This window comes from Lineus longissimus, chromosome 5 (assembly GCF_910592395.1).
Source record: "Lineus longissimus chromosome 5, tnLinLong1.2, whole genome shotgun sequence".
NCBI classification, from domain to species: domain Eukaryota; kingdom Metazoa; phylum Nemertea; class Pilidiophora; order Heteronemertea; family Lineidae; genus Lineus; species Lineus longissimus.
Window position 1 is genome coordinate 2,052,674 of NC_088312.1, and position 25,120 is coordinate 2,077,793.

Below are 25,120 nucleotides of genomic sequence, written 5' to 3' on the forward strand. Positions count from 1 at the left end.
AACCACATGCCAACGAGTTGATTCTCCTAGATGGTGACAATGCTTGTCGTGGCACTGGCAGTACATGAATGCACTAAAAATTGTAAGAAACTGTGTCAGGCTTTTCTTGAAATCATTTGAAATGAGTTTGAATACCCCTGTCTACTTTCGATCTGTTGAAATTTTATGAATATTTCCAATAATGTTGTTTTGAACAAACGAATTATTATTTGGAGTTCTTCAACTTTTACTTGAGGTCTCTCAAGCATTGATTCCAGTAACTGGTCCACATCCCCCATGTCAAGAATTTGATTGTCTCATTTGTTCACAAATCAGAATATACTTTCCACGAACTGTATCAGATAGTGTTTTCATTGTTTCTTACAATAGTCCAGACATTGTGAAAAGCGTGGGTCACCTGAACTTAGGCCAAATGGCAACCTACCAAAAGCTTTGTTAACTTTTATAACACTTTAATACGAACCATGCCATATGGATTATGACTGTGACTCAGTTTGTCCCTATCCGTGTTTAACTGTTGCTAAGAACTATTTCTCAATAATGTCTGAAGGAGGAAATTTCCACCAATTTTAGTTCATCTAAAAGTATTTCAGGATCATGAAGATCTTTGAGGCTTTCATACATATTACAGGATAGTTGACCAAATATTATACACTCACTTGATTCAGACTCAGAGGACACGTGGCCGTGGTACTCACTTTCTATTGTACATGTATTGACTCTTGACATGGTGGATTTAGAAATGGAACAAGCAGGTGAGACAATGTTTTCAGTTCTGGCTTCCATTGACAAACTTTTTAAAGTGACACAGCAAAAAACTTAATTCTCAGTGCCTCACAAAGATGTACAATGTACATCTCTGCATACAGACAACATTTCAGGTGTCACAAACGTCATTGGCTTTAAAAAAACAACTCTTAAGATTTTACATATCGTATTTCATAAAATGTGTATGTAAGCAATATTGGGTCATATTTATATTGACATGTTTCTAATCTTAGTCAACATGAATACATGTAGGTCAATCACCACTTGAGGCCTACGTTCATTCGATCTCCTAATTGCAGGCTCTATCCTGGCTTTAATCCATGTGATCAGAGAATGATGACAGTGGACAAAAGACCACGAACAATTAGGCATATCGTAGTAGGCTTGTTCAGTCAAGTGGAAGGAGTCTTTCTGCACGAAACCGAGCATTGGTCGATTATGATGCCAAGTTTGTAGCGTCTTCTGTTTGGGGGACAATAATGCTCCTTTAATTCCATTGGACGGTTGCCAAGTCCTAGGCCTAGCTCCATAACACTGGGTTTTACCTGCTCTCAATACTTGTTCAACTGTGGATCACTTGGGCTTTGCCAGTTCATGGAAAAACACTGCCAATGTCTGACTGCCCTACCATTATCTTAAGGGAGAAAATTTGCCCGTCTTATTCTGAAAGTGGACTAAATTTATTCAGTAGGACCTGACTAATTACTATCGTATGTTGTGACAAATTGCTTTGTTTGGATACAATTTTTTGAAGGATTTGTTCTTCGTCTCATGATTATGTATGGTAAGTCCAATAATCTCACTATATTTTCTGATAGTGATACTGTTTCTTTGTCAGTTGTCAAATTTCTTTGAGGAAATTGATGAATTCCTCTTCTGCATCTAGCTTTCGTAACCCATCTGTGCACTCATATGCTCTGAGCGTCCACAACTATTGCTGCAGGTCTTTGGTGGTACCCCAAGGCTTTGTCTTGAGTGACTTTGACTATGTGGGGGAAATAGGACATGCAGTATTGCCCGAGACATAACTAAATAGACCTACACATTCATGCTTTGTGTGTTCCATTCAAACATGCCAAACGTTTCAACATAAACAAATATTTTCGTAAAAACAGCCCTTCTAGTTCTACGGGGTCAGTTTATGCAAACAGGAAAATGTCTTCCAAAGAGGACAAGATTTGGGTCAATTTCTAATTCTACTCGCTCACAAATCTTTTTTATCTTGTCACCATTGACGCAAACTGTAAGCCTCCTAGCATGGCACCCGCTGTGCCCTGATCTATTTAAAAGACATCATTGGTAAATTATAATGGGATTATTTCAGTTTCAATTGTGGTAGGCGATGATCATACTTTGGCTCCATGGTTTGATTGACAGGACAAGGTGACGATCTGAAATGAAGAAAAAAAATTTGAGACTTGTCCAATATTTCTTTGTGTATGTTTGACCCGTCCTTGCATGTCCTCAGATGTTGTATGTGTAACATCTTATAACATGATATGCTACACTTGATTGTTGTGTCTGAGTCTTGTAAAATGAAGTCTTGTTTAAATAGACAAAAAAGGCACCAAAATCAAATTTGGAGCGAAATACTGACAATTTTTTTCAGGACATTTTTTGCTGTTTTCTGTGCATTGCTAGTTTTTTTAGGCTACGTCAACTCCAGACTGCAAAGTGAAGTCATTCATACTTCTGCTGCCTTCTCATGCTTGAACAAACCTTACCCACCTAGTTTTGTCTAATTTCAGACCAGGAGGAGAATATCCTCGACTTAACGGGCCAGGGCCTGAAGAGGATAGAGCCTGTCTCTGGAGTCAGCCCAACAACCGTCATCTATAACAAGAATGCCATCTCAAAGATTGAGAATCTGGAATCTTACCCAGAATTACAACAGGTTGGTATTGTTGGGTCTTTTTAATGAATTTCATGACATGACACCATTAGATTTCAACACGGTATGACATAGCTTTGAATCAATTATGACGCATGAAAGAAAGCTTTTATTGTTTTTAATGCACATGGTCTTAAGGGAGGACGTGGAGGCCAATGGCCTGGATGCCTTGGCTTTTACCTATAGCCCTGCTCATTCTGCTGTTAAATGCTATCAAAGCCTGACAGCAGTCACTTATCCCAATGCTGAACAAACACTTTTACGAAAAAGAAAAATCTTCTTTTACCATTAGTCAAAATTGAGTCCCAAATGTCACATGGGAGTTTATTGCGAGTAATCTTATTACATCCATGACGAAGTAGGCTTGGCCTGATTGCAAGATGATCTCTCCATTGTCCATGTTTACTCCGACACTATCGTTTGTTTGCTTTCGTCTGTCTGACATCGGAAAGTTTGTTGAGAATATGTGTGCAAATGAAAGATTAATCTTTCACACGATTTGTAATATTTGCGGAGCCTTGGCGGATGTTAAACGTCCACTCGTGGAGCATACTGATTGAAACAATATAAGTATGTTTTACTAGTTTTTGCAAAGTAGAAGAGACCGAAAACATTCAATCTCATGACCCTTGGATTATGAGTCGAACATCTCTATAAACAGTATGCCACCACAATCCAATATAAATCTTCGTCTACTCGTGTTAACATTCTTTTGTTGTTGTCGGGATTTTGATATGAAGACCTGGAAAGATGTTCCAGGGGCTCAGTGACACCTCCAAATTGAACATACTAAAGCAAGCTCAGTGTCATGCAATTCACAGCTGCATGTACCTTTAGAAATGAACTAAATGATATCGAGATTGTCAATGCGGGCGACATTCTATCGACTGTATGATAGTAATTACCACTTCTAAAGCCGGTCACTTTCCCCCATTCAGTGATTTTCAATGCGTTTCTCATACACTTGAGATGTCTGGGGTAAAAAGTACAAATCCCTGTTAATTTAAAAACACCTTGATATCATACTGTCATATTCTCTTGCAGCTTTCCATTGCTGAGAACCGTATCATTCGAATGATAGGTGTTGCCAAGCTGGTCAATCTCACTGTGCTCAACCTACCGAATAATAATATTGTGACAATTGAGGGTAAGTTATTAATAATCCATGTCCATGTGTTCAGTGGCCTATCGTAAATAAAGTCATACAGATCTATCACTTTCTCATTGCTCCTTTCCCATGAAAGAAACTTGTTTGATTTCCCTTTAAGGAGTTGGCAGGTACTTAAATTGTGTTGTCAATGCAGGAAAGCGAGACTGCTGGACAACAATTTTTGTCCCAAGTCCGTGCAGGAAAACCCAAGATACAGGTACCCATATTCATTCCTTTTGCAGGTCTGAAATCTCTCAACAAGTTAGTCTGGCTGAACCTGACTGGGAACAGCATCAAGGTGCTCGAACAAGTCCAACACAACACCGCCCTCCGCCATCTCGATGTCTCCGACAATAGCATTGCTTCCATCTCAGACCTCACACCGCTCAAAAATCTCAAGGTATGTGTCAACCAATATGGGAGGATATGTTGGGCCAAGATGCCAGAGGTCTGTGGGTGAAACTGCTAGTCTACATGTACCGGTGTACCAGGCAAATGAAAAGGTCCTGGGTTCGAAGCCACCACCGGATGACTTAATTTGGGACACACCGTGCTTTCCTTGCTTTGAGTTTATTGAACCCTGATTTCATCGCAAACGTTGGTCTTTTTGAACAAAATTCTTCAGTTGGTGTTGTTTCACAAGAAAAAGCTGAATGCTGTAATCCCAAGGGTTTGTCATTCTATGCCTGCGCTTCCCGTGTTTGTTGCAGTGCCAAGCAACTATGCAAATAAACCCAGCGGTGGTGACTTCGAGCACCTTTTTCATTGTGACCTGGTCCTTGTTCAGCAATCATTCAATGAATTCTCTAAATTGCCTTCACATTCAAAGAAAGGCCTAGGACTTGACAGGCTTTTCAAGGTGAATTTTACAAGGCTCTTAATTTCCATGGTGTGACCGAAGTTTAATTTGCCTTGAAAAATTTTCCTTGTTGTTTAGATGTTGAACCAGAAAACAAGCAAGCAATTTTAAAAGTTTTGCACTTTCACTTGTACATAAAATGAATAAACTGACCTTTTGACTGAATAGACTAAGTAGATAATCATCATACTTTAGCTAATGGGTTTTCGCTTTTCATGCTATACATGGGTATCCTCTCCCATTCTGGTGACTTGTTTGATGCTAGACAAAACCATCTGACTGATAAAACAATGGCTAATGCGATAGAGCTGATATATAAATCTCGAAATGTTGTCATTTTGACTGCTGAGAGCGGTCAGAGACTCACAAAAGTCTTGACTTGTCCACTTGGAGCGACTCAGCAAACATTACTGTTTATTCAATCATTCTGTCAAATCTTCAAAACATTTTTAGTAAGCAGCTTATCATTGCTGGCAACTATTCCAAACTTCTCCTACTTTATACAAAACAATTTAAACAGAAAGGTAAATGAATTCCTTCAATTTGGAAACAATGCATTCCTTTTCAAATTCCTTTGTATTTATTTGCAAAGCACATTCCAGTGTTTCATTTGTGTCCTTGTTTTATAAAGCACCCTGCATTCAGTACACTTTATGTAGAGTGTTTTTCTTTCAGTCTTGCATTGCAACATTCATGGGTTTTTTCCCTTGGATACCTACATAGACATAAAAAACCCAGTCAGAATGAAAGTAGATTGCATAAAATATTTGCGATTATAATTTGTTTACATGTATTATCAATTTAAAATCCGAAGTCTAGACCACTCTAAGGCCTTTATTTGTTGATAGAACAAATATCAAATTTGTCAACACTTTAACTTTTAATGTTTTAACGCTTCCAGGCCTACTTCTGGATGCCAGAAAATGCTCTCCAATACGTTTTGCACATACGCATGGAAATTACTTAAGAATTGCACGACCCTTTATATATTAATTTTGGGAAAAAAATGTTGGCTGTTTTTCAAAAGATTTTCCTATAAATATGTGTGACGAAATAACACATGTGTGTGATGAAATTACACTTTCGCTTTTGTTCTGCATGGGTCAAGTTCTTTCTTATGGTCGAATATGAACTGGCAAAGAAAGGTTTCTTGTTTTGATGTCACATATCAGGGGTCAAAAGTTGTGCTGATAATTGAATATGTGATCATAACTATTTGAACTTGTGTTAAGCTAATAGCACACACTTAATAAATGTAGACACATTTTGAAAAAGGTTTACCAGGTATTGAAAACAGATTAGCGTTACAATTAGACCTCTATTCGACTATGATTCTGTCTCATTGCAGACACTGCTGTTACATGGTAATGCTGTCTCATCACTGAAAGGAGTCAATATGCTGCTGCCAACATCACTGTCCATCTTGTCCCTAGCTGAGAATCAGCTCACAGATCTGAACGAGGTGAGTCTCTGACCTGGGGCACTGAATTCCCCAAGGGTCTACCGGAAGACAGTGTCGCCCAAGTTAGGTGCACTCAGGTTATAAGAATAAAATCTTGTATTCTGATGACCGCTGAAGCATTTCTGGACGTTAAGATAGACAAATCTACTGAGAACCATGATTGTTATCGACATGGTTCGGCCCACAGTGGAAATTACAGAAACACCGGGCGGGAAAGTGTTCATGTTAATGGGCATCCATTACAAGTTGTTTCCTCTGTTTCAGGTGATGAATCTGAGTTTCCTGCCGAACCTAGAACAACTATCGATCATGAACAATCCATGTGTCATCATGACGTCAAATATGCCGTATCCTTTATTGAAAGCATAACATGAATGATTGATATAAACAGAAGCAAGGAATCATGTCTTCATACCAGCTTAGATTCTGTTTTCTGTCAACAAGAGCCAATTATTGTGATGAACGGTTGGGCAAGACAGATCTGTGTCGTTGGTCACCTAAGGTGTTAATATTCGTCGTAGTTGAAAAATAATAGGACTGTGCGATTCCTTAACTTCCTTCCAGTGGCTTCGACTATCGTCCGTTTGTCGTGAACTGGTGCCTCAACCTTCGAATCCTTGATGGGTACATCATGACTGAGAAAGAAAGGTATAGTTCACCTTGAAAAACAGCTTTTGTTGAGCCTTTGAGAGGTGTTTGCAGTTTTTTAGCAGTGGATTTCTGTGGCTATGCGATTTGAAACTGTATGACCCTGTTCAAAAATGGAGTTAGTTTCTTTGACAAATTGGTCAAGACTCGAACAAAGTCTCTGTTAACAGTGTCATGGAAGGAGCCTCCAACATGTCTACTTTGAGGTTAGCGGTCTATTGGACAAATCTATTAGATTTTTAAGGAAGGTCTCCGTTTGACTAGGCCTTTTTTGTGTTTGTCACATAAAGAAACTATCAAATCTGTAGGGTCAACAAACCGAGGTATAACTAACAAATTAAGTTATGGTGATAGGATTTAATCAGTCTATCTCTGGGATTATTTATTTAAAATCTACCCAAATAACAAGATTGAGAGAAAATCAAAGGCCTGAATTTAACCTGTTAATTTGGTTTATTATCGAGTATCTCAGAGCGAAGGCAAGCTGATTAACTGGCACCAAAGCCTAATCAAGTATATGCAAGCTTACCCTTGATATTGTCGTCAACAAAGCCAAAAAGTTTTATCTTAGAGCAATAAAAGTCTCTTTTGTGACCGAGCCATGTTGGAACTTGCCACTGCCGGGGTCGTTGAAATGTTACCAAAATTGTTTGCTCAACTGTTTACACAAAACTTGGATGTTTTTCCTACCGACTTCTTGTGGTTATTCATAAAAAGGAACTACTACACAACATTGAAAAGTCTTATGCTACAAATAGGGTACTTGTTGAAACAGACACATATCTAAGAAAAATGTTTCGTTTATATAGTGCAGTGCCACCTTCCTGACCCTGATGAATAATACATTGTAATACACGTATCACGCCACTCAGATAACAGAAGTTTCGTGTTTGCTTTGAATTAGTTTTAAATCAAAGTGATAATTGTGTAATGCTTTTTTAATGAGCTTTGCCTTTAATCCCCCAATTTGATTAAAGCTGGCCTTGCTTGATATTGCTTTGAAAATACAGTGAATGCAAACAGCATAGGCAAATGATTGTGCATACTACCTTTAAATACCGATTTACCCACCAGTGACTACATGTTTTGACAGAAAACCAATGGTACAAAAAAGTAGAATAAATAACCCCATGTTTTTGTGTCAATTGATGGTTTTCCTTATGTTCCCACCAACTTTTCCTTATTTTTTTGTCTGATGTCTATTCACTACAAAAATGACAATTGGACATAATTACTGATGTGCTTCTGATCTATCGCCATCGCTGCGTTAACTGTGATTCAATTTGACTCCAACAAGGGCCTTTGAGCAAGAAAGAGTACAAATCAAAGAAGGTTGTATATTTGACAGGCTTTATCTTGACTGTTAGGAAGTTCCAAGGCCTTTAATTGGCCATCATTCCCAATTCTAAAATGCAAATAGCCAGACCAAGGTGTTAGGTTTTCTTGTGTAATTTGTGACTGAACGATGGAGACTAGAACTACATGGAATAGGTGTGTGCCATCGAGAGCATTTGTTCTGGCAATAGTGAAGGTTGAATTTCTGTCTCGTTTTTGATTCAGCCAGTTTGACTTGATGAGAACATGGGTCATGAGCTTGATTCATAATCGGGTTCAGTCATCGTGATCAAAGCCATCTCATGGTTAAAACATTGCATCAAGAACATCCTCAGGCCTGAAAATGGGTAAATGCTCTCATTTAATTTGTCTTCAAATCTTTTTTTCTTGTTTCAGTTTAAAGGCTGAGTGGCTGTACAGTCAAGGAAAAGGCCGTCACTTTCGCCCAGGGCAACACCTGCAGTTGGTTCACTACCTTGCATCAGTGTGCCCTCTCACTGCCGATAGGGTAAGTCTGCAAATGATGTGAGAGTTAGTTCAATAAATGAGCGCCATATATGCAACTTACCTTATTCAAATATAAAGTTTTCATCAAGGCAATTCCTCTTGCTTGCCCTTGCCACTAACAGTTGACGGTCTTGTCTTCTCCATTACAGCACGAACCTGAACAAGACGCCAAGTTGGCTAAGATCCTGAGCCAACAGCGGTACCACCAGAAGCAGCTGACTGGGTCAGGATTCCATGTCCATTTTGACGAGGACGTAGCAGAGAATGAGAAGAAAGGAAAGATCAAGAGGCCGACTCCAAAAATCAATGGTGAGTTCCTTGTTTTTGAACTTGGTGTGTATGTGTGTGTGGGGGGGGGGGGCCTTGGGACTTCCATGGATGTTGTAGTGTTCAAGAGTAATATTTTTTGCAAACATGGGCAGTTTATCTTGAGATGATATCATTTTCATATGTGATGTGCTGTAAGCGTTTTGAACCACCCAGTTTTGTCCCATTAAACTGCAAATGCCACATGGTTTCCTTTGTCAAAATCTCATACTCAAGTTTTCTCTTCGAATTTGTTTCAAAAATAGACTTGGCATCAATATGATGCTTTCTGCTTTCCTGCACTTGTCAACACAGACAGTCATCTTTTGTGAGATAAATCATCCTGAATTCATTCATTTGTGAAAATGTAATACAACTTGAGTACATTGTGTCATGTATAATTATCAACAATGAGGTGTAAATAGTACCCAGTACATGCTTGTCGGCTTCTTTGTGGTAGGCCTACTTGTTGTGTTCTGTTATGTCTGGCATTGCTTTGCTGCTGTTGTCAGGTGCGTGAGGAGCTACAGGTATCAAGCTTACACTTTAATAAAGCTTATATGTTTCTTCACGCTGAGTGGGTGACCCATTTTCATGCGATAGACCAGGGGTCGTTGACGGAAAGGCGATGTCTGATCACAAGGTATTCATATTGAAATGTTACCTCCTTTCAAGGTCTGAAGTGGAAGGTTGAAACTTTAGTATCAAACAAAGCCTTTGTGTTTTTGCCAAAATACTACTTATAAAAGCGGCAGATAAAATGTTAATGGATTAAACATTTTGATAATATGCCAATCATATTGAGCCGGACATGGCATACACGGCACAAGACCAGATATTGTCTTGGTCTCCGGCTGTGTTATTAATTCTTAAGCACACAAGCCTATTTGACAGGTTGTTAGTACTACCAGGCACACACTACAACCAGCTCAATATCGTCCCGGGCAGTTGTCCAAAACAAAATGTGTAATATCGAGCTATTACAATAAAAACACATTGTCTCTGCAGGGAACAGTCTTTAGTGGATACGTTTTTAAAGTGACCTCAGACTATGGTTCACAACATGGGCATGGGACTGATGAAATGCCAAGTATCAGGTATTAAGGGTGATTATGGACAAATCCACACCAACTTGAAAACAACTTAGGACAGGTTTATGTGTTGATAGTACCCAGATGGCAGCACTGTAGGGCTCCCATCATTGAGCCAGCTTCATCAGACGAATCAATAAAAAGCATTAAGTTCTCGTTGCACTCCATCTGGGACTCGACATACAAGGCAGTACATGATAGCATGTACGTAGCAAGATATCTCCAGAGTCACTCTGTATCCATATCATGGCTTATCGTAATAAGGCACGTCAAAAGTTTCGACCGTTCCCCGACTCATATCTGAGAACGTTAGTGACGGTGCGCACGTACAGTCAGTATCTCATTTTATGAATTATTCATTGCAAATTTATATTTCTCATTTGGTGTCGGTGATTATTGTCGGTGGTTGCTGTTGGCCTGTTGGATGAACTTGTGTCGTGTTGACCTTATCTTTGGGATTGCTGGCCTGCAGAAATGGATGAATGGATGGCCTGCTGAATCGAGGATACCTCACCTTCTTATTCGATCATTGAGTTGTGGGACTGACACTGCAATGTAGATTTTATAGGTACAGGTTTATGTTGTCAATTTGGTTGGTCTTAATCTTTTGTGGGTGTATTAGTAGTAATCTTTGTACACTGCAATCAGTAAAACAGATTTTGACTATTCATTTCCTAATCAATGATGTCATTAATTTAGATCTTGGTCCAGCACTGTGACCAGAACATACATTATCACATGAATTATCCTTGTTAATACTTACCAATTGAGTTACGCCTATGTGACTTTGTCCTCAGACATTGTGCATGCCCATCCGCACACAATGCAAAAACATCTGCTGCCCACGTTCATATCCCCAAGCTCAGTTCAATCAAACAAATCTATAGTATCAGCTGTGGCTGAAGCTTATTATAAAGCTGAACCTGTGCTGGATTACAATCAGTAATTTGAATGAATTGTTTGTCTAATTTCATATTTACATTGGTAGTTGGTGTTCAATGCTAAAAGTAGAATTGTTTAGGCAGCCTCAGATTCAAATCATGATGTTGTCTTGATCACGATTCCAGTTAGATGTATTGTTGAAATGAAATTATTTGAATGAATTGTTTGTCTAATTTCATATTTACATTGGTAGTTAGCTGGTGTTCAATGCTAAAAGTAGAATTGTTTGGGCAGCCTCAAATTCAAATCATGATGTTGTCTTGATCACGATTCCAGTTAGATGTATTGTTGAAATGAAATTATTTGATGAGATTGCTTTGACACATAGACATTGCTCCGGATTAATGCGAAATGAAAGTCATTGACTGCTCATACAATAGAAGAACTTATCTGAAAGTTTGAATCATGAATAAACTTAAACATGCGTTTGCTTTTCATTGAGGTGAATATAATCTTGTAGGCCTAAATCATGTCTGAATGGAATGACCATGAGGTATGACTAAGTATGAAGTTGTGATCGCGTCATATGGGTGTTCAGCACTGCCTTGACGCTGTCGGCCGAGACATTGTGTTCCAGTAACCAAGATGCCTCGGCCCTGCATGATCCGACTCAAAATATTTTTCACAAAATTCAAAGTTGTTTTTCTTTCACTGTGTTACATGCTTGGGCGTGAACATGTTTGTCATGTCTCTACAGAAGATTTTAAAGATGGCCATAATTGCAACACTAATCTAATCTGTGGTGGGAAGTTTTGAATAATTTTGCTATTGGGAAATTTCAACCACTCATATCATAATCTCTATTGAATATTGATAGGTTTGAAGATGATAGGCCTTGAAAGGAGGACACAATACAAGTGTTCTATCTCCAAATATTAGTTGGTTGTTAGGCCCTCTGTGACTGTCTCGTTGAAAACATATCGATTGTAAATCATAGTTGTCACAACATGAGATGCCACTGTGAGTATTCAGATCAGTGACAGTGATTTCATAGTAAATTTAGAATGATAATTTCATGGAAAGGTACTTATAAAAGGGTTCATGGCCATTATTAAAGGCCTGCACCATTTGTCTACATCAATTTTGTCTGTGCCACTCGAAAATAGAGATAAACATTGCCACTGTCCACTAACTAGACTAGACACAACAGTGTGATGAAAATTTAACGATAGACTACAACCACTTATACTATCAGATGTCACATTGACATTTATACTCAATCTTTATTTACAGAATTGAAAAGTCTCCAATTCAATTTAAAATTTTGAGCGAACTGCACGGGCCTTTAATAAGGCCACGCTCTATTTCTTTTATTAGCTTGCTGGGCCATCGATATTGAAATGTGGTCAAAATTGGGGATATTCCAATATGTTATTAAGCCTTGTTCGCACACAATAGACTTTAATACACTCATATTTATTTGTCATGCGTCGTACGAGTATTATTAAACGTCAACATGAGGCGATGCGTAAAGGGTTCATATAACTCATAGTCCTACCACGGGCAACAAGGATATTTCTCAGGTAGGCTGATTTCTTGTTTAGAAAACACAATTTGTAGGCCCTTTTTGATTGGATAAGGAAGAGGATTTGTTTTGTGGTTTTGATATTATCAAGGTAGGTTCGGATTGATTTGGAAGTTAGGTGTTTCACACAGCTTGAAGAAACCTCAGTGCGCTCGACAGTTCTGTTGTTTTATTCTTCTCAAATTGAGGTGTCATTATCAGGTGAATCTGTTGTTTTCTGTTTGCTTAAGTGTCATCAAGTGGAGTCTCCTCCTTCCTCCTTGGTTTGTCTCCCTTTCTTCCTCCATCTTTCCTGGTCACCTCCAAACGCTAGCTCCTGTGATGATCTCACTCATCTCACGTGTCTCAACCACAGAGCTCAGTGTAAACGTTTGTGATATTACGGTATAGGTTGACTTTCTGTCACACAAAGGCCTTTGTGGTCTAACAAAATCTATATGATCAGGCCAGTAGAGTAAGTTTCCTAATTACTGGCACATTAAAAGGTTATGATACTTATTTTGAGACTAATGGTGGCTAATTTTTCAATATCACTAGGCCTGGCCATTGTCTTCTTCGTGTTTGTTATTTGGCATGTTTGGGTGTTAAAGCCATTCATAACACCGTAGTATAGGCTTATACTGTTGTGTAAGGTCAGGGCTGAAAACATGCGGTCTGTGCTATAGGAACATGCCAGTGTGTTCTAGACGTCTGGATTGAATGGTCATTGCTGTATCGAGTCATTCTTATGTTTCTTTAAATGAACTGCTTTCGATGATGTGAAATATGTCTCGGAGTATTTGTCAAGTTTCAGGTATTTTACCAATCTCCATGATCACTGCCCGTGTGTCCCTGGAACCTATGAATCATGTCGGGGAGCTTTGTTGTCAAGCAGTTCAGAATGTCATTTGAGGCTTTCAGCGTCTGGATCATCTTTGAATTCGGTTTGGTGACATCATTTTTTGACACATTCACAGAGATATGTCTCAAAACTTTTACTATTAGCCTAATATTGTCTTTACCCTAATAGTCTTTCACTCTTTCACTTCAGCTTTGAAGAGAGAAGAGACGAAGTCACCCAACCTGTATCCAGTTGAGACACCCGCCAGTCTTTACGCTGGGAGTTACGATCGGACACCAGTCAAGGCTTGGTCAGACCGTAAGTAATCTTAGGGTTGGGCCTTCTAATGAAAGGATTGCTAATGCATTGACATCCCAGAGACTAATGTCATTATTGGTGTACACAGACCCGCAGCAGTGAAGGGATAGAGATTTCGAAATTGATAAAATGTAGGCCTACGTCAAGTGCACCAGTCATTGATACGTGGAACCATAATTGATGTCATACCTGAGAGAGAAATCTCATTATTAGAGCACACAGACCTCTGGCAGTGGCATTGTTTAGAGAATTAGATAAAATAGTTGATAAAGCAATATCAATATTTGATTGCTAGATGTGACTCGAAAGATTAATTTGTTGCATACCAGGAGGCAGACCGCTTGAAGCCAGAGTTGGACACTTGTGGCTCGAGTTGCTGATAAGAGCTGAGGGGTATGGACAAGATCAGTTCCATAGTCGAGGAATATTAGCCTGTGGCTGTTGGACAGTCCTCTGATATACCTATCAGAAAATAGGTCGTTCATTTATTGATATAAAAAATGATAATACAACTTAAACCAGAATGTTATAGAATCTTTATCAATTTGAAAATGTACCATGACCATTGCAGATCTCATTATTGGTTCATACACACCCCTGGCACTGAAAATTGGCAGAGTGCTTATTCAAGCATTTATTGCCCTGGGTGGTAGGTCAATCCAAATTAATCAAAATATATAAACTCATGAAGTAGGTTGTATTTGAAAAAGATTTCTCAAAACTATGGACCTTATCTTCAATGACCCGTTCACGAGGTGACTCGAGGATTTGTGTCTGACGTACAACCTTAAATCAGGTCAAACTCAGTCAACCTGCAGTGTTTAAATACTGGTACTGTTCTCGGTCTTGCCACTTTGATAGCTCAATGTTTGTTCTGTCGCTGTCCTCAAGTGTTTCTCTGATCTTCTGCTTGAAGAGGAATATTTCATATGCTGTGTTGCCCATTGATTGAAGTTCTCGTTCAGGTTTGTAGTTTGTCGTTTTGGCAGTGAGCCAACGTGGTTGGTGACATTGTCATGTATTTGTTCAGAATAAACTAAAAATTACACTTGTACACCAGTCTTCCTGTTCTTAAAACCATTCCTTGCATCTTTCAGGAGTGGATCGCTCGCGGAGTGATTCTCCCAACCAAATAGCACCCAAAGTTGGAATGAACGCAGGGGACGTTCAGCTGCAGGATATCTCTGCAGAAGGTATGTACATTCTTGTCAGCCAAAACATGTTTTAGCCGTAGGCGGCACTTTTGGGGACATTCTAGCACAAAATTGGGCCCTTACTGCTGAATGTGAAAGCCTAGTGAGTATTGCATTATTGCAATGTCCAAGATCAGGCTGCCATCAACCTCAGAATGAAACTTTTCAATCTGCGTTATTTCTTTTATCATAATTGGTTTCTCTTGCAGAAGAAAACGGCACAAGTAACACGAGCCTGTTAGAATCTGATTCCGTTTACATCCCAGTCTCTGATGGTGAGGTAACACCCCCTAGAGCAGAGACAGCGCCACCTGCTGTCAATAAGGTAAATCGTCACCTTCCTACGATAATTGGCTAACTCGCCAAGTCACCCCTCCAAGAGTAAAAGTGCCCAAGTCATTGACCAATCAAATCCCTGTATCCAGCACAATGTATAACAGACCACCTTGCAGTTGAGTTTTCATAAGATTTTACATTGCTATGCTACGCTGCACACCTCGTTGTGTTGCACTGGAGCACAGCCAAGTAGGCCTACGCTAAGATTTATGCTAAACAAGTCTAGTATATTGTAGAATTCCTATTTATAGGACTTCCAAACACCACTGTCAGCGAAATTTGGAACAAAATTTCCAGATTTTGTAGCCGCGTGTAGTTACCACGGTAACCAGGCAGTGAAAGCATACTTATTTGTGTGCTTATTTATACAAAATCTGGAACTTTTGTTACGACGTCTGCCTACCATGACGCTGATTCTAAGTTCAATATGTTTACATTATTTGGGATGTTTGAACAGCAGCCAAGAACAAAGCATTTCATGTTTTCTTTTGGGCAGTACTTTAATCTCAATAGGCCTTTTGAACTTCTTGAGCCTGTGTCGTGCTTGAAAACCACATTGTCCTTGTCAGTAGGCCTGGAAGTTCAAAGAAACCATTAATCCCATCAACCAAGGAGCATTTGGCCATTGACCTGAAATCTTGGTGAGCTCTCTGGGGCTGCTTGGCCCCCTGTAAGGCTAGTGGCGTGACCTCGGGGCAACCATCCATGATCTGCGAAGGTGTTGTTTAAGGGTCAATGGTTCACTTTGAAACTTAATAGATGGCATCATTAGGCCCTTCATAGTCATTCTTTGATTGCCAGTGTCTGGCTAAACATCTGTGCTATGTCAAGATGGTTACTGAGAAGCGTAAACTGACATGGGTATGTAGTTAGGTCTTGTAGAAACCCATGGAAATATGTGTGGAATTCTTGAGATGCTATGCCTCTTTTGCTTTTACGCTTCGACACCAGTGTCAATTTATCTGTGTTTACACCTGATTCAAATCTGGGTAGGTTGTGTGGGCAACAAGTAATGTGTCCCTCCCTATTCAGCTCTTCTTGCACGAGACATTCCCAACAGATCCCATACAATATTTCCACTTGTGGCGAAAACTATCTCAATTTCTTATTGAAACTTACAGAGCCTTCCTTTAACGTCCGACATCCCGCCCGAACAGCGACCAACCACTGCCATGAACGACAAAAACAAACAACCTGAGGGTCGCCAATTAAAGATATCTCAGGAGGTGAAACATCGACTTGCGGCCCGATTCAAACAACACATCACACCAGAGTTAGCTCAGGCGTATAAATCACAATCTCCAACAGAGGGCAAGTTGAAAACTTCAGAGGACAAAGCAAATCAGCGGAAGCGATCAGCGCATTCTACAGCATCGGAGAGTGAGAGCGACGTCTCCGATGGAGGCTCATCAAAGGAGGGTAGGATCTTGAAACGGGCGGCCCGAAGGAACGCGGAGGGGAAGGAGAACGTGGCCGATAGTGCTAACTTTAAAAATGTAAGTCGATACATCTAAGGATTACAGTTGTGGTTGAAATTGAACCTCTAGGAAGTAGTACTCTAGTAGATTCGCTCCACTGAGGCAAGAGACGTGCTAGGCAGATGTAGAAAGATTGCTGACACCATACCAAGTTGAGGACTTAGTCTAGGTCAGGGTTAGCTGGAGAAAGCTTGTGGCCACCTGCTGTGCAGTCGACTGATTATGATGATGATGCCTTCAGCTCAGTTTAAGTTTATAAAAGTGACTTCATTTTCATGTTACAGGCTGCCAAGCTTCGGGTGAAGATGCACTCGCCATCACTCTCGATGTACAGCCCGCGGGTACAGCCAGAGAAAGAGCACAGGCCAAAGTTCGCAACACAAATGACAGGTGAAAACATCCTCATGAACGGATTTAAATCTGATTATTTTGATGAGAATAACCCAGGTGTGTTTCTGTCCTATCGTAACAAGCTGTCCTAAAAATGCTTCCTAATCATAATCACATGTCTGGATTGAATAACATTTTGAACTAATCCAAAAGTAACCATTTTGTGCATGAGCTGTCGGAGTATGTGAGGCTAATTTGGACTTGCACTTCACTTCAGTTTGCACTTGCCTCTATAATAATAGCCAGTATCATTCAAATTGGATAAGCGCATACCCTTGACTCACTTCTTACTTTTCTCTTTGAATTCTGCATTTTCTCATGTCTCTATGAAAGCAGAAAGGTGTTGAAGACAACTCAAATGAATGTATGAATATAGTTATCCATTCGTAGTGTCCTTTTTTGTGAAAAAGGGTGTAAAACTTATATTCCATATTTACTCACCTGTTTTCTGACTTCTTGTTGTAGGTCACCAGTTGAACAAGGCCGCTGTCACCATCCAGTCGTATTGGCGAGGATACCATGCCCGCCTGAAGAACCAGAAGATAATCGAGGTGCGGCAAGAGATACGGGCGCGTCGGGCAGAAGATCACATCAGGTTTCTCCGGGCGGAGCTTGAGAGGAGTGCTATCAACTATGAACAAGAGAAGAAGTTGAGGAACCTTCAGCTGGAAGCTATAAAGTTCTTGTGGAGAGAGGTAATTGTTTTGAAATGATGCCACTCAAGTCACTTAACTGGTAAATTTTGGTCCAATAGTCTGATGTGTTTCGAAAAACATTTTCTCCGACTCATTTGACATTTGACTCATTTTGCAGGTCCAAACTCTTCAAAAGTGGAGGGAAGAAACATCAGGAGAAGTGGCACCTCACAGTAGCAATGGCAAGAATGGCCAAGTTACCCTTATGGAGGCTGGGTCAGAGAATACTCCATTCCCCTCTGTCTTGGAGAGTGAAAGTACCATCAAGTGCCCTGACCAACGTCACACGCAGCTTGTCAGCATGTGTGCGAAACTGCAGAGTCAAGTGAGCCAGCTCCAGGAAACACTATCAACAGTTACTAACTATGTCTTCCAAGGTTCTGTCAGTGCGGGCACCGACAGAGGTGAGTCTTGGTAACTGGTGGCGCCCAGCGTCTCGTTTTAGGTCCGGTATGTTGACCCTGATGTAGATGGCCTCCTGCTCGAGCCATCTGGCGTCAGTATTAAATCTGGTACTCTTTTGAAGCCTTTTTCACTTCACTAACAATGTACATTTTGAGACCATAGAACCCTAGACAGTGATTTGAAAAAGAGACTTTCCAATGAGCGTCTTCAGAGAGACTCCACAATTTGAAATCATCTCGAAAATATTCTTTTGTCATAGAACAAACTGTTTTCATGAGGTCTTTGTTATTTCAGATGAGGACCCCATTCGTGTGCTTGCAGACATCAGTGAGACACCAGTAAAAACCAAATCAAGGGGACAAAACGTTTGGGGTAAGTCTAAGATATGACACACTCGGCCTTGATATCTCACCATCTGAAATAAACCTTAGACAGATTTGTCTAAAATGAATATGATTACAAATCCATTCGGCCGACTTGTGTGTCCAAGTTTGGATTCCTTAAAATGTTTGAGTAAGATCAAGAAAAGAAAGAATCCTTGGCCATAGTTTATAATCTTCATCTTCGTTTTGCAGAAGTAGTATCTAACATTCTCCCAGAGGCATCTGTGACTCCTACACCCCTCCCTGGCACCCCCACTCCCCCAAGCGATGTCCTTGTCGCTCACAAAGGGGATTCCAGCGTCGTCGTGCAGTGGGTGTCCTCACGAGTCCTTACGGCCGATGGCAAGGACAGTCATGGACCTGTGATTGGGTACCGTGTTTATGTGAACGACCTTCCCAAGGGCATGGTGGCAGGAATTAAGCCAAGAGCTTTCATTGACGGGCTGGACCCAAAAGCTCAACACAAGTAAGTCATGACTTCTAGAATAGCAATTGAGATCTACTTGATCAATTATTTCACTTTAGATGTGCTTTTTGCAAAATAGTTGTGATAGCCCTCATAGAGGGTGGCAGCTCTTGTTTTGGCACAATATCTTGGCTACATGACTCAACACTGTTTGTTGGCAGCACATTGACTTTTGTTTCTTTTCTCAGAGTCTATCTGCGTGCTGTGTCTGCCCTTGGTGAATCATCCAACTCCAATATAGTAACTGTTCAAAAGGTTTCCAATGACACCCCAACCAAAGGTCCCAGGGGAAACAATGACCAAAAGCCACCCACAAGTCGCAGCAGGCAGTCATCGGGGGGCTCTACGAAGGGAGAGAATAGTTCAGAGGGTAAAGGTCAGGGGTCTGATGGTGAATATCGCACGAGGAAAGCATCAAGCAGTTCGAGAAGGAGCAGCGATGCCGGCAGCACAAAGGATGACGATATTAGCGAGAGTTCCCCAAAGAGTATGTCTACTCATACCCCGAAGATTATCCCACCATATCGCAAGTTGCGTGAGGTCACGACTGATAGCGATGACGGTGGGGCCAAGGATGTTACCCCTGATTCATCGCCGTCACCGGTTGTCAAGACACATCGTAGGAACAGGTCAATCGAGAAAAGCAACCACCAGCCATTACCAGACAAACTGCAGGAGGCGGACCTGAAGGGCAAGGTTGGGCAGGAACCGCATAGCCCGGGGTCAGACAAGGAGAACATCAATACAGAGACCGGGTAAGAATTTTTAAAGTCGTGTCCTGTTTGAGATTTGTCTAAGAAATTCTCATTGAAGTGGACCAATGCAAATCTGGTGATATAAAGATACTGCAGGAATGAGATATATTGTCCCTTTCACAGCTGAACGCACTTCGTCTTCTTCTGAGATTTTGGGTCTGTCCACCCGGTTCTACGTCTAATCTGTTAGGGTATTCCTTTGCAGGTCTCCTCCTGGTACCGTCGACGGGAGGAATGAGATTCTCCAACGCCCTACTCGTGTGGAGAGGCAGAGGAGCACATCACTTTCTGAGGACACACCGACCCGAGATTCTCCCACAGGCCTGGCCAAGAGTAACTCATCTGTAAGTATCCCTACACAGCAAACAGCTGCAAGGCTCACCACCTTATAGCAAGAGATAATAGACTAGTCCTCATTACTTCTTGCTCGTAGGAATGCACCACAGTTCATCATCTACTCAGTATAATCCATGCCATGAGCACTTGTATTTAACTTGTGTTTTGGAGAGTATTAAGGACTAATTTTTGGCAGAAAATCTCAACAGGATAACACATTCACTGCAAAAGATGAATAGAAAATTTCATTCACAGGGACAGATAACAGATAACGGCGCACTTCAGTGTCCGAGAAGTTTGAGTGTCATCCAAGTCTCACTACATAAAGTATCTGCCCTGTTTTTTCCTCCGACAAAGTTTACTTTGAAATAATTTGATATAAGAGAGAATTTCAGTACAAAGAGCATACTTGACTTGACTCAACACTTATCTTAGCGTACTGGTTTGTGACCGCCACACCCTTCATGCGTTTCAGTTAACTGTCGGGCATGCCATGTCCATGGAGGTATGTGTTGACCACAACATCGGGCAAAAAGGATGTGTATATTTAGTTTAGGCAGAAGTTTTACGATAGGCTGCCGAGTCCCGTTTTTGCTTGAAAAATAATCAACTTTGATTCTGACTTTAGGATCTAATAGAGAAAGTAGGCTTGTACAGTTTGTGTGATACTATTTGCTAACTATAGCGTGCGAGTTGATATTGGTTCCTGATCATCTGTCAGACGCCGTTGGATGATACAGCTGTCGGTAATGTCACGATGAATATCACAGTGTCCAATCGATTGACAGTACTAGAGTGGAAAGCGAATTTTGGTAGCAATAGACCCATCGATTTTCCATCTTTGCCAATTGACGAAAGATGATCTGGTACCAATCTATCTGAGCTTATATCCAATCTGGGTAAAACCTCTCTCTCCTCCCATTCTAGGCTAGAGCGCGATATAAGCTTGTTCTCACATAGCGTGCACTGTTTTCTGGTTTCCAGGTGAGCATTGAATCGGCAAGTTAACAGCAAGGCATCTCCAGTCAGTAACATTTCATATTAACACCTTCAGCGCCGAACCACGTAGATCTGCGTGGCCCAAATCCCCCCTTTGAGCTGGTTATCGGAGTCTCATGGACTTCATGAAAGAACTCCGCCATCGCCATCTTCAGGGCAAGGCAGGAACTGAAAAGAACGAACGGTCTTATCAGTTCCTACCTTGCCCTGAAGATGGCGATGGCGTAATTCAGAACTTTAAATTTCTTCATGGAGGAACTATGCCATCGCCATCTTCAGGGCAAGGTAGGAACTGATAAGACCGTTCGTTCTTTTCAGTTCCTGCCTTGCCCTGAAGATGGCGATGGCGGAGTTCTTTCATGAAGTCCATGAGACTCCGATGACCAGCTCAAAGGGGAGGGGGGATTTGGGCCATAGATCTACGTGGTTCGGCGCTGAAGGTCTTAACACTTATCAGAGACAATTTTAATTTTTAGGTTGGAATGTAAACTTTTTGTAGCATGTCTTTTGCTTGGGAAAATTTATGTTTTTATATTTGGCATTTTTGGTTTAGGATTTTATATGGCATGCTCTTGGAATTGCGATTGACTGATCCAATGAGAGATTTAAGCATGCCAGCATATTGTTGAAATGTGCATCTCATGTGATGGTTTGAGCATGCCCATAAATGAAATATTTTCCTTAATCAGACCGAGTGGATGGCAAATTTTAGTAAAATACCTGAACCGCACATTCCAAATAAAAGCAGTTGAACTACAGCAAGATAAATTATCACCAAAAAGACCATGGACGAGAACATAGATGTATAATTTCATGGTTTACAGTTCTAGAAAACACACTGTGATGTCCTGCACATGTAGCCTAGCTCTTCAATTCACAAAAAAAAACAGGAATTGCATGGACCATCGAGAGTGTCATACAAAATGACAACTATCGGGTTTTTAATGCAGACATTAGTATGCACACATGTTATGTCACTTAAGAATAATTTTCCCCCGTCATGCAACATTATATTGGTGTCTCTGGTGTTCTATCACATTATTTCATTTCTCATTTGTTCCTTGGTGTCATGGTGTTTAACTTTGCTTACATGAATGTACCAGTAACTTGCTGGTTTCTGCACTTTTATTCATTATTGGGTAATACTTCCAAGTATTCCATTTGCTTCATTTTTCATTCAATATGCACTTTCAATGCCTACGATACATTTCTTGATACAGCATGTGGTTGAAGTGGTGTGTCTGGGACGTTTTTGTATGATATCCACCGCCTCATGTTTTCTTCTCCATTCATATTTTTTTTAACATCTTGATAAAACATCCACTTGGAACATTGGCCCTTTTGTGCTTTAGTAGTTTTGTTCTCTGGTCAGAATATTTCTCTGGCCACAAATTTATCGCTATCAGCAGTAACCAACCATAACTAATTATAAGTTCAATTGTTAACAATTTAAAAGTTTTCACTCATGACCCTCAACATTGTGTCTTTGCAGGAAAGTGTGGCCAAGCAGTTCCTACGGTCTTGCTCTCCCAGTCCCAGTGACTCGCTTCCCCACCGAGCAACGCACAAAGAACAACAATCACTAAACAAACTGCAGCGCTCTATCACGGACATGTCCGAGCTGACATCGGAAACAACTGATTCAACTGACATCCATTCACGAATAAGTGTTGGTCGTAGCGGATCACTTAAATCAAAGACAAAACCAGACAAATATAGACTAAGCCCGACTAGAGAGTTGTTAGAAAGGCACCGTAGGCCAGGTTCCGGGAGTTCGAGCCCGGTGGTGCAGATTGGAGCAGATCAGGACAAGGAGAATGCAGAGCACCCGATGTTAGGGGGAAGTCTGCGGCATAGCATGGATACAGCTGAGACAAGGGAGCACAGGCCTGTCACAGTACGGCGGAGTTCATCCATGAAGGCCAGGTTTCTGTTGCAGAATGATCCCAGTGACGAGAGTTTGTCTGGCGTAAACCGCAGTGCCTCCGTCCGATCCCGGTTATTACCGGATAAGTGTGATTTGAGTAATACAACCGGGTCGGATGGCGGCGACAGGTCGGGGCCAAGTAGTCCAACAGCGACACAGAAAGTGCCGGAGAATGTTTTAGACAGTGGAGACAATGTCCAATCACAACAGAGAAAAGTTATCATTCGTGAGAAAAAAAATTCTTCAGATGAAAGTAATACATCACCAAAGTCTAAAATCAAAAGTGGTTTAATATCGAAGTTAAAGTCACATTTCCCACCTAAATGATATTCTGTGTAATCTCATAGTTATTGTGGATCTCGTTATAACAGCGCACAATGTGACAGTAGTCATATCTTGTCCAAAGATAGTTAGGTCTGTTTATGAATTAGGTTTTGCCTTCAAAGGACTCAGACTTCAAAGGGCTCTGACAAATAGGACTTGTGAAAAACGACAATGAAAGTTTGTTCGGCTTGTATATATTTGTGTATATAATTTGATTTGAGTGGTCCATAGTTGTAGAATTAGACAACTTGCTATCCCTGCAGTTCCCAAAATTGAACATGCCTTCAAAGTGTTGGCTCCCTTTCGGGAAATGGGGGTGATAGCATTAGAAATTAACCTGACATACAATAGATAGTGCCAGTTTATATAGAATTGGACTAAAATTCGGGGCATTTGAGACATTTAAAGCTACAGGCTAGCTTGTATAGATAAGAATATAATGCAGATGAAAGTTTACGAATAATTTGTCATTGTTCCTTAGCTGAATTGCAATGTGTTACAACATAAATATTGCTTGTTAAGTTTTAGACCAATAAGCACCAAGGTGAAACATTTGTCTGTGTGATGAATGAAACAGGAAACGCCTTGAAAAGCTTTCCCCACAAAATTCCAATCTACTATAATAAAGATGATTTTCTACTTTCTTTTCTGTCTGTGATAAATGGTACATTCCAGCTTCCCGAAGACCTTCACTCGCTCTTGGCATTGCTGCTGGTAGCAAGCCAGAGATGTATGTGCTATTCTTATCATATTGCTTTTTATTACTTATGCACATTCCTGGAAACCTGGATTTCAAGACTTCAGTGATGTAAATACACATTGAGTATAAATCATCACATTGACACGTCTGGCTCCTGAACAGCAGCACTGTCTGTTTCTATCAATTACACGAATGGTGAATGCCTTTAAATCAACTCCAAAACTCAGAATCTCTCCCCTTCTTATCATGTTGACTCAGTGTCCCAGTTGACCCACTGTTTATCTATCCTGAATATACTTACCACCAGCATCGACGTCCCCAGGGTTTCAAAGAGGAGGGTCACTTGTAGCTTTTTTGCATGCTTTTGAAATAAGATCCTATGTAAGTGCCAGCTTCAAGCATATTTTGTATTAAAATGTGAAAGTTATATATTAGTCACTGGAAGAGTAGCAAGACCAGATTAATAAAAACAAATATCAAAATATATGCGGGACTTTTCTTATTATATTCCATTTGCTCTTGCCTGGAGGTACTTCACCGGGACTTTTGTTAGTGTCTGCCAATATGGGTGGGTGTCAATTAGAGTTCTTGGCCTTGTGTCTCTCGTGCTGCTATCCTCCTGGATGGATTGTCCCCCAATACACCATCGCCCACAGCAATCGCAGATCTGTCTTCAAGATGTATTGTTCCCCGCATAAACCATTGCCTGGCACCACCCAAATCTGACAACTAAAGACATAGTCACAACCTTAACAGTGTCTGGCAACATTAACATGAAGCATGTACATGAGCATTTGTATGTAATCTTCACCCAAAATCAAAGTCTCATTGCCCTGAAGACCAAAAAGGATGATACTCCCATGGTGGTGAACTATTTATTAATCAATCTACTGTGAAGACGGTCAGGAGTCATCGTGACCTTTTAGCTGGATGTTCTACTTCTGGAATGATCAACACACTTAAACATTGTATTCATCAATGCTGTGACTAAACATGTGAATGACCTCAGCTGCTCTCTAAATGCTACACTCTATGTTGGTCTGATTCTCTAGAGATTACAGAGACTCAATGTAACCCTTTGAGTGGTTCTATAATGTCCGCTGGTGAAAAC

The 25,120-nt window shown here is 40.6% G+C and overlaps 1 protein-coding gene across 7 annotated transcripts; it reads left to right on the forward strand.

Moving 5' to 3' along the window:
• The first annotated feature begins 494 nt into the window (after positions 1 to 494).
• Positions 495 to 24,493, forward strand: LOC135487712 (centrosomal protein of 97 kDa-like). 7 transcript variants are annotated; one of them, XM_064771773.1, is made up of 23 exons: positions 495 to 755; positions 2,517 to 2,662; positions 3,704 to 3,806; positions 4,052 to 4,209; positions 6,017 to 6,130; positions 6,395 to 6,477; positions 6,695 to 6,778; positions 8,510 to 8,621; positions 8,770 to 8,929; positions 13,515 to 13,622; positions 14,720 to 14,815; positions 15,025 to 15,140; positions 16,273 to 16,647; positions 16,914 to 17,076; positions 17,485 to 17,714; positions 17,833 to 18,118; positions 18,414 to 18,491; positions 18,695 to 18,968; positions 19,157 to 19,723; positions 19,929 to 20,067; positions 20,535 to 20,564; positions 21,044 to 21,083; positions 22,551 to 22,653. In XM_064771773.1, the coding sequence occupies exons 1-22, from the start codon at positions 728 to 730 to the stop codon at positions 21,065 to 21,067; spliced, it is 3,474 nt and encodes a 1,157-aa protein (XP_064627843.1). In that variant the 5' UTR covers positions 495 to 727; the 3' UTR covers positions 21,068 to 21,083; positions 22,551 to 22,653. The 7 variants fall into 7 exon arrangements, with proteins under 7 accessions (XP_064627843.1, XP_064627839.1, XP_064627842.1 ...); XM_064771769.1 differs by lacking the exon at positions 21,044 to 21,083 and having other exon boundaries at positions 22,551 to 24,493; XM_064771772.1 differs by lacking the exon at positions 21,044 to 21,083 and having other exon boundaries at positions 16,914 to 17,019; positions 22,551 to 24,493.
• Positions 24,494 to 25,120: the final 627 nt, after the last annotated feature.

Excerpts from the sequence above, each read along its gene's own strand:
- LOC135487712 (XM_064771769.1), top strand. The coding sequence starts at position 728 with ATGGTGGATTTAGAAATGGAACAAGCAG. Across the intron at positions 6,779-8,509 it reads ATCATGACTGAGAAAGAAAG|TTTAAAGGCTGAGTGGCTGT; the intron begins GTATAGTTCACC and ends TTCTTGTTTCAG. Across the intron at positions 18,492-18,694 it reads AAGGGGACAAAACGTTTGGG|AAGTAGTATCTAACATTCTC; the intron begins GTAAGTCTAAGA and ends TTCGTTTTGCAG.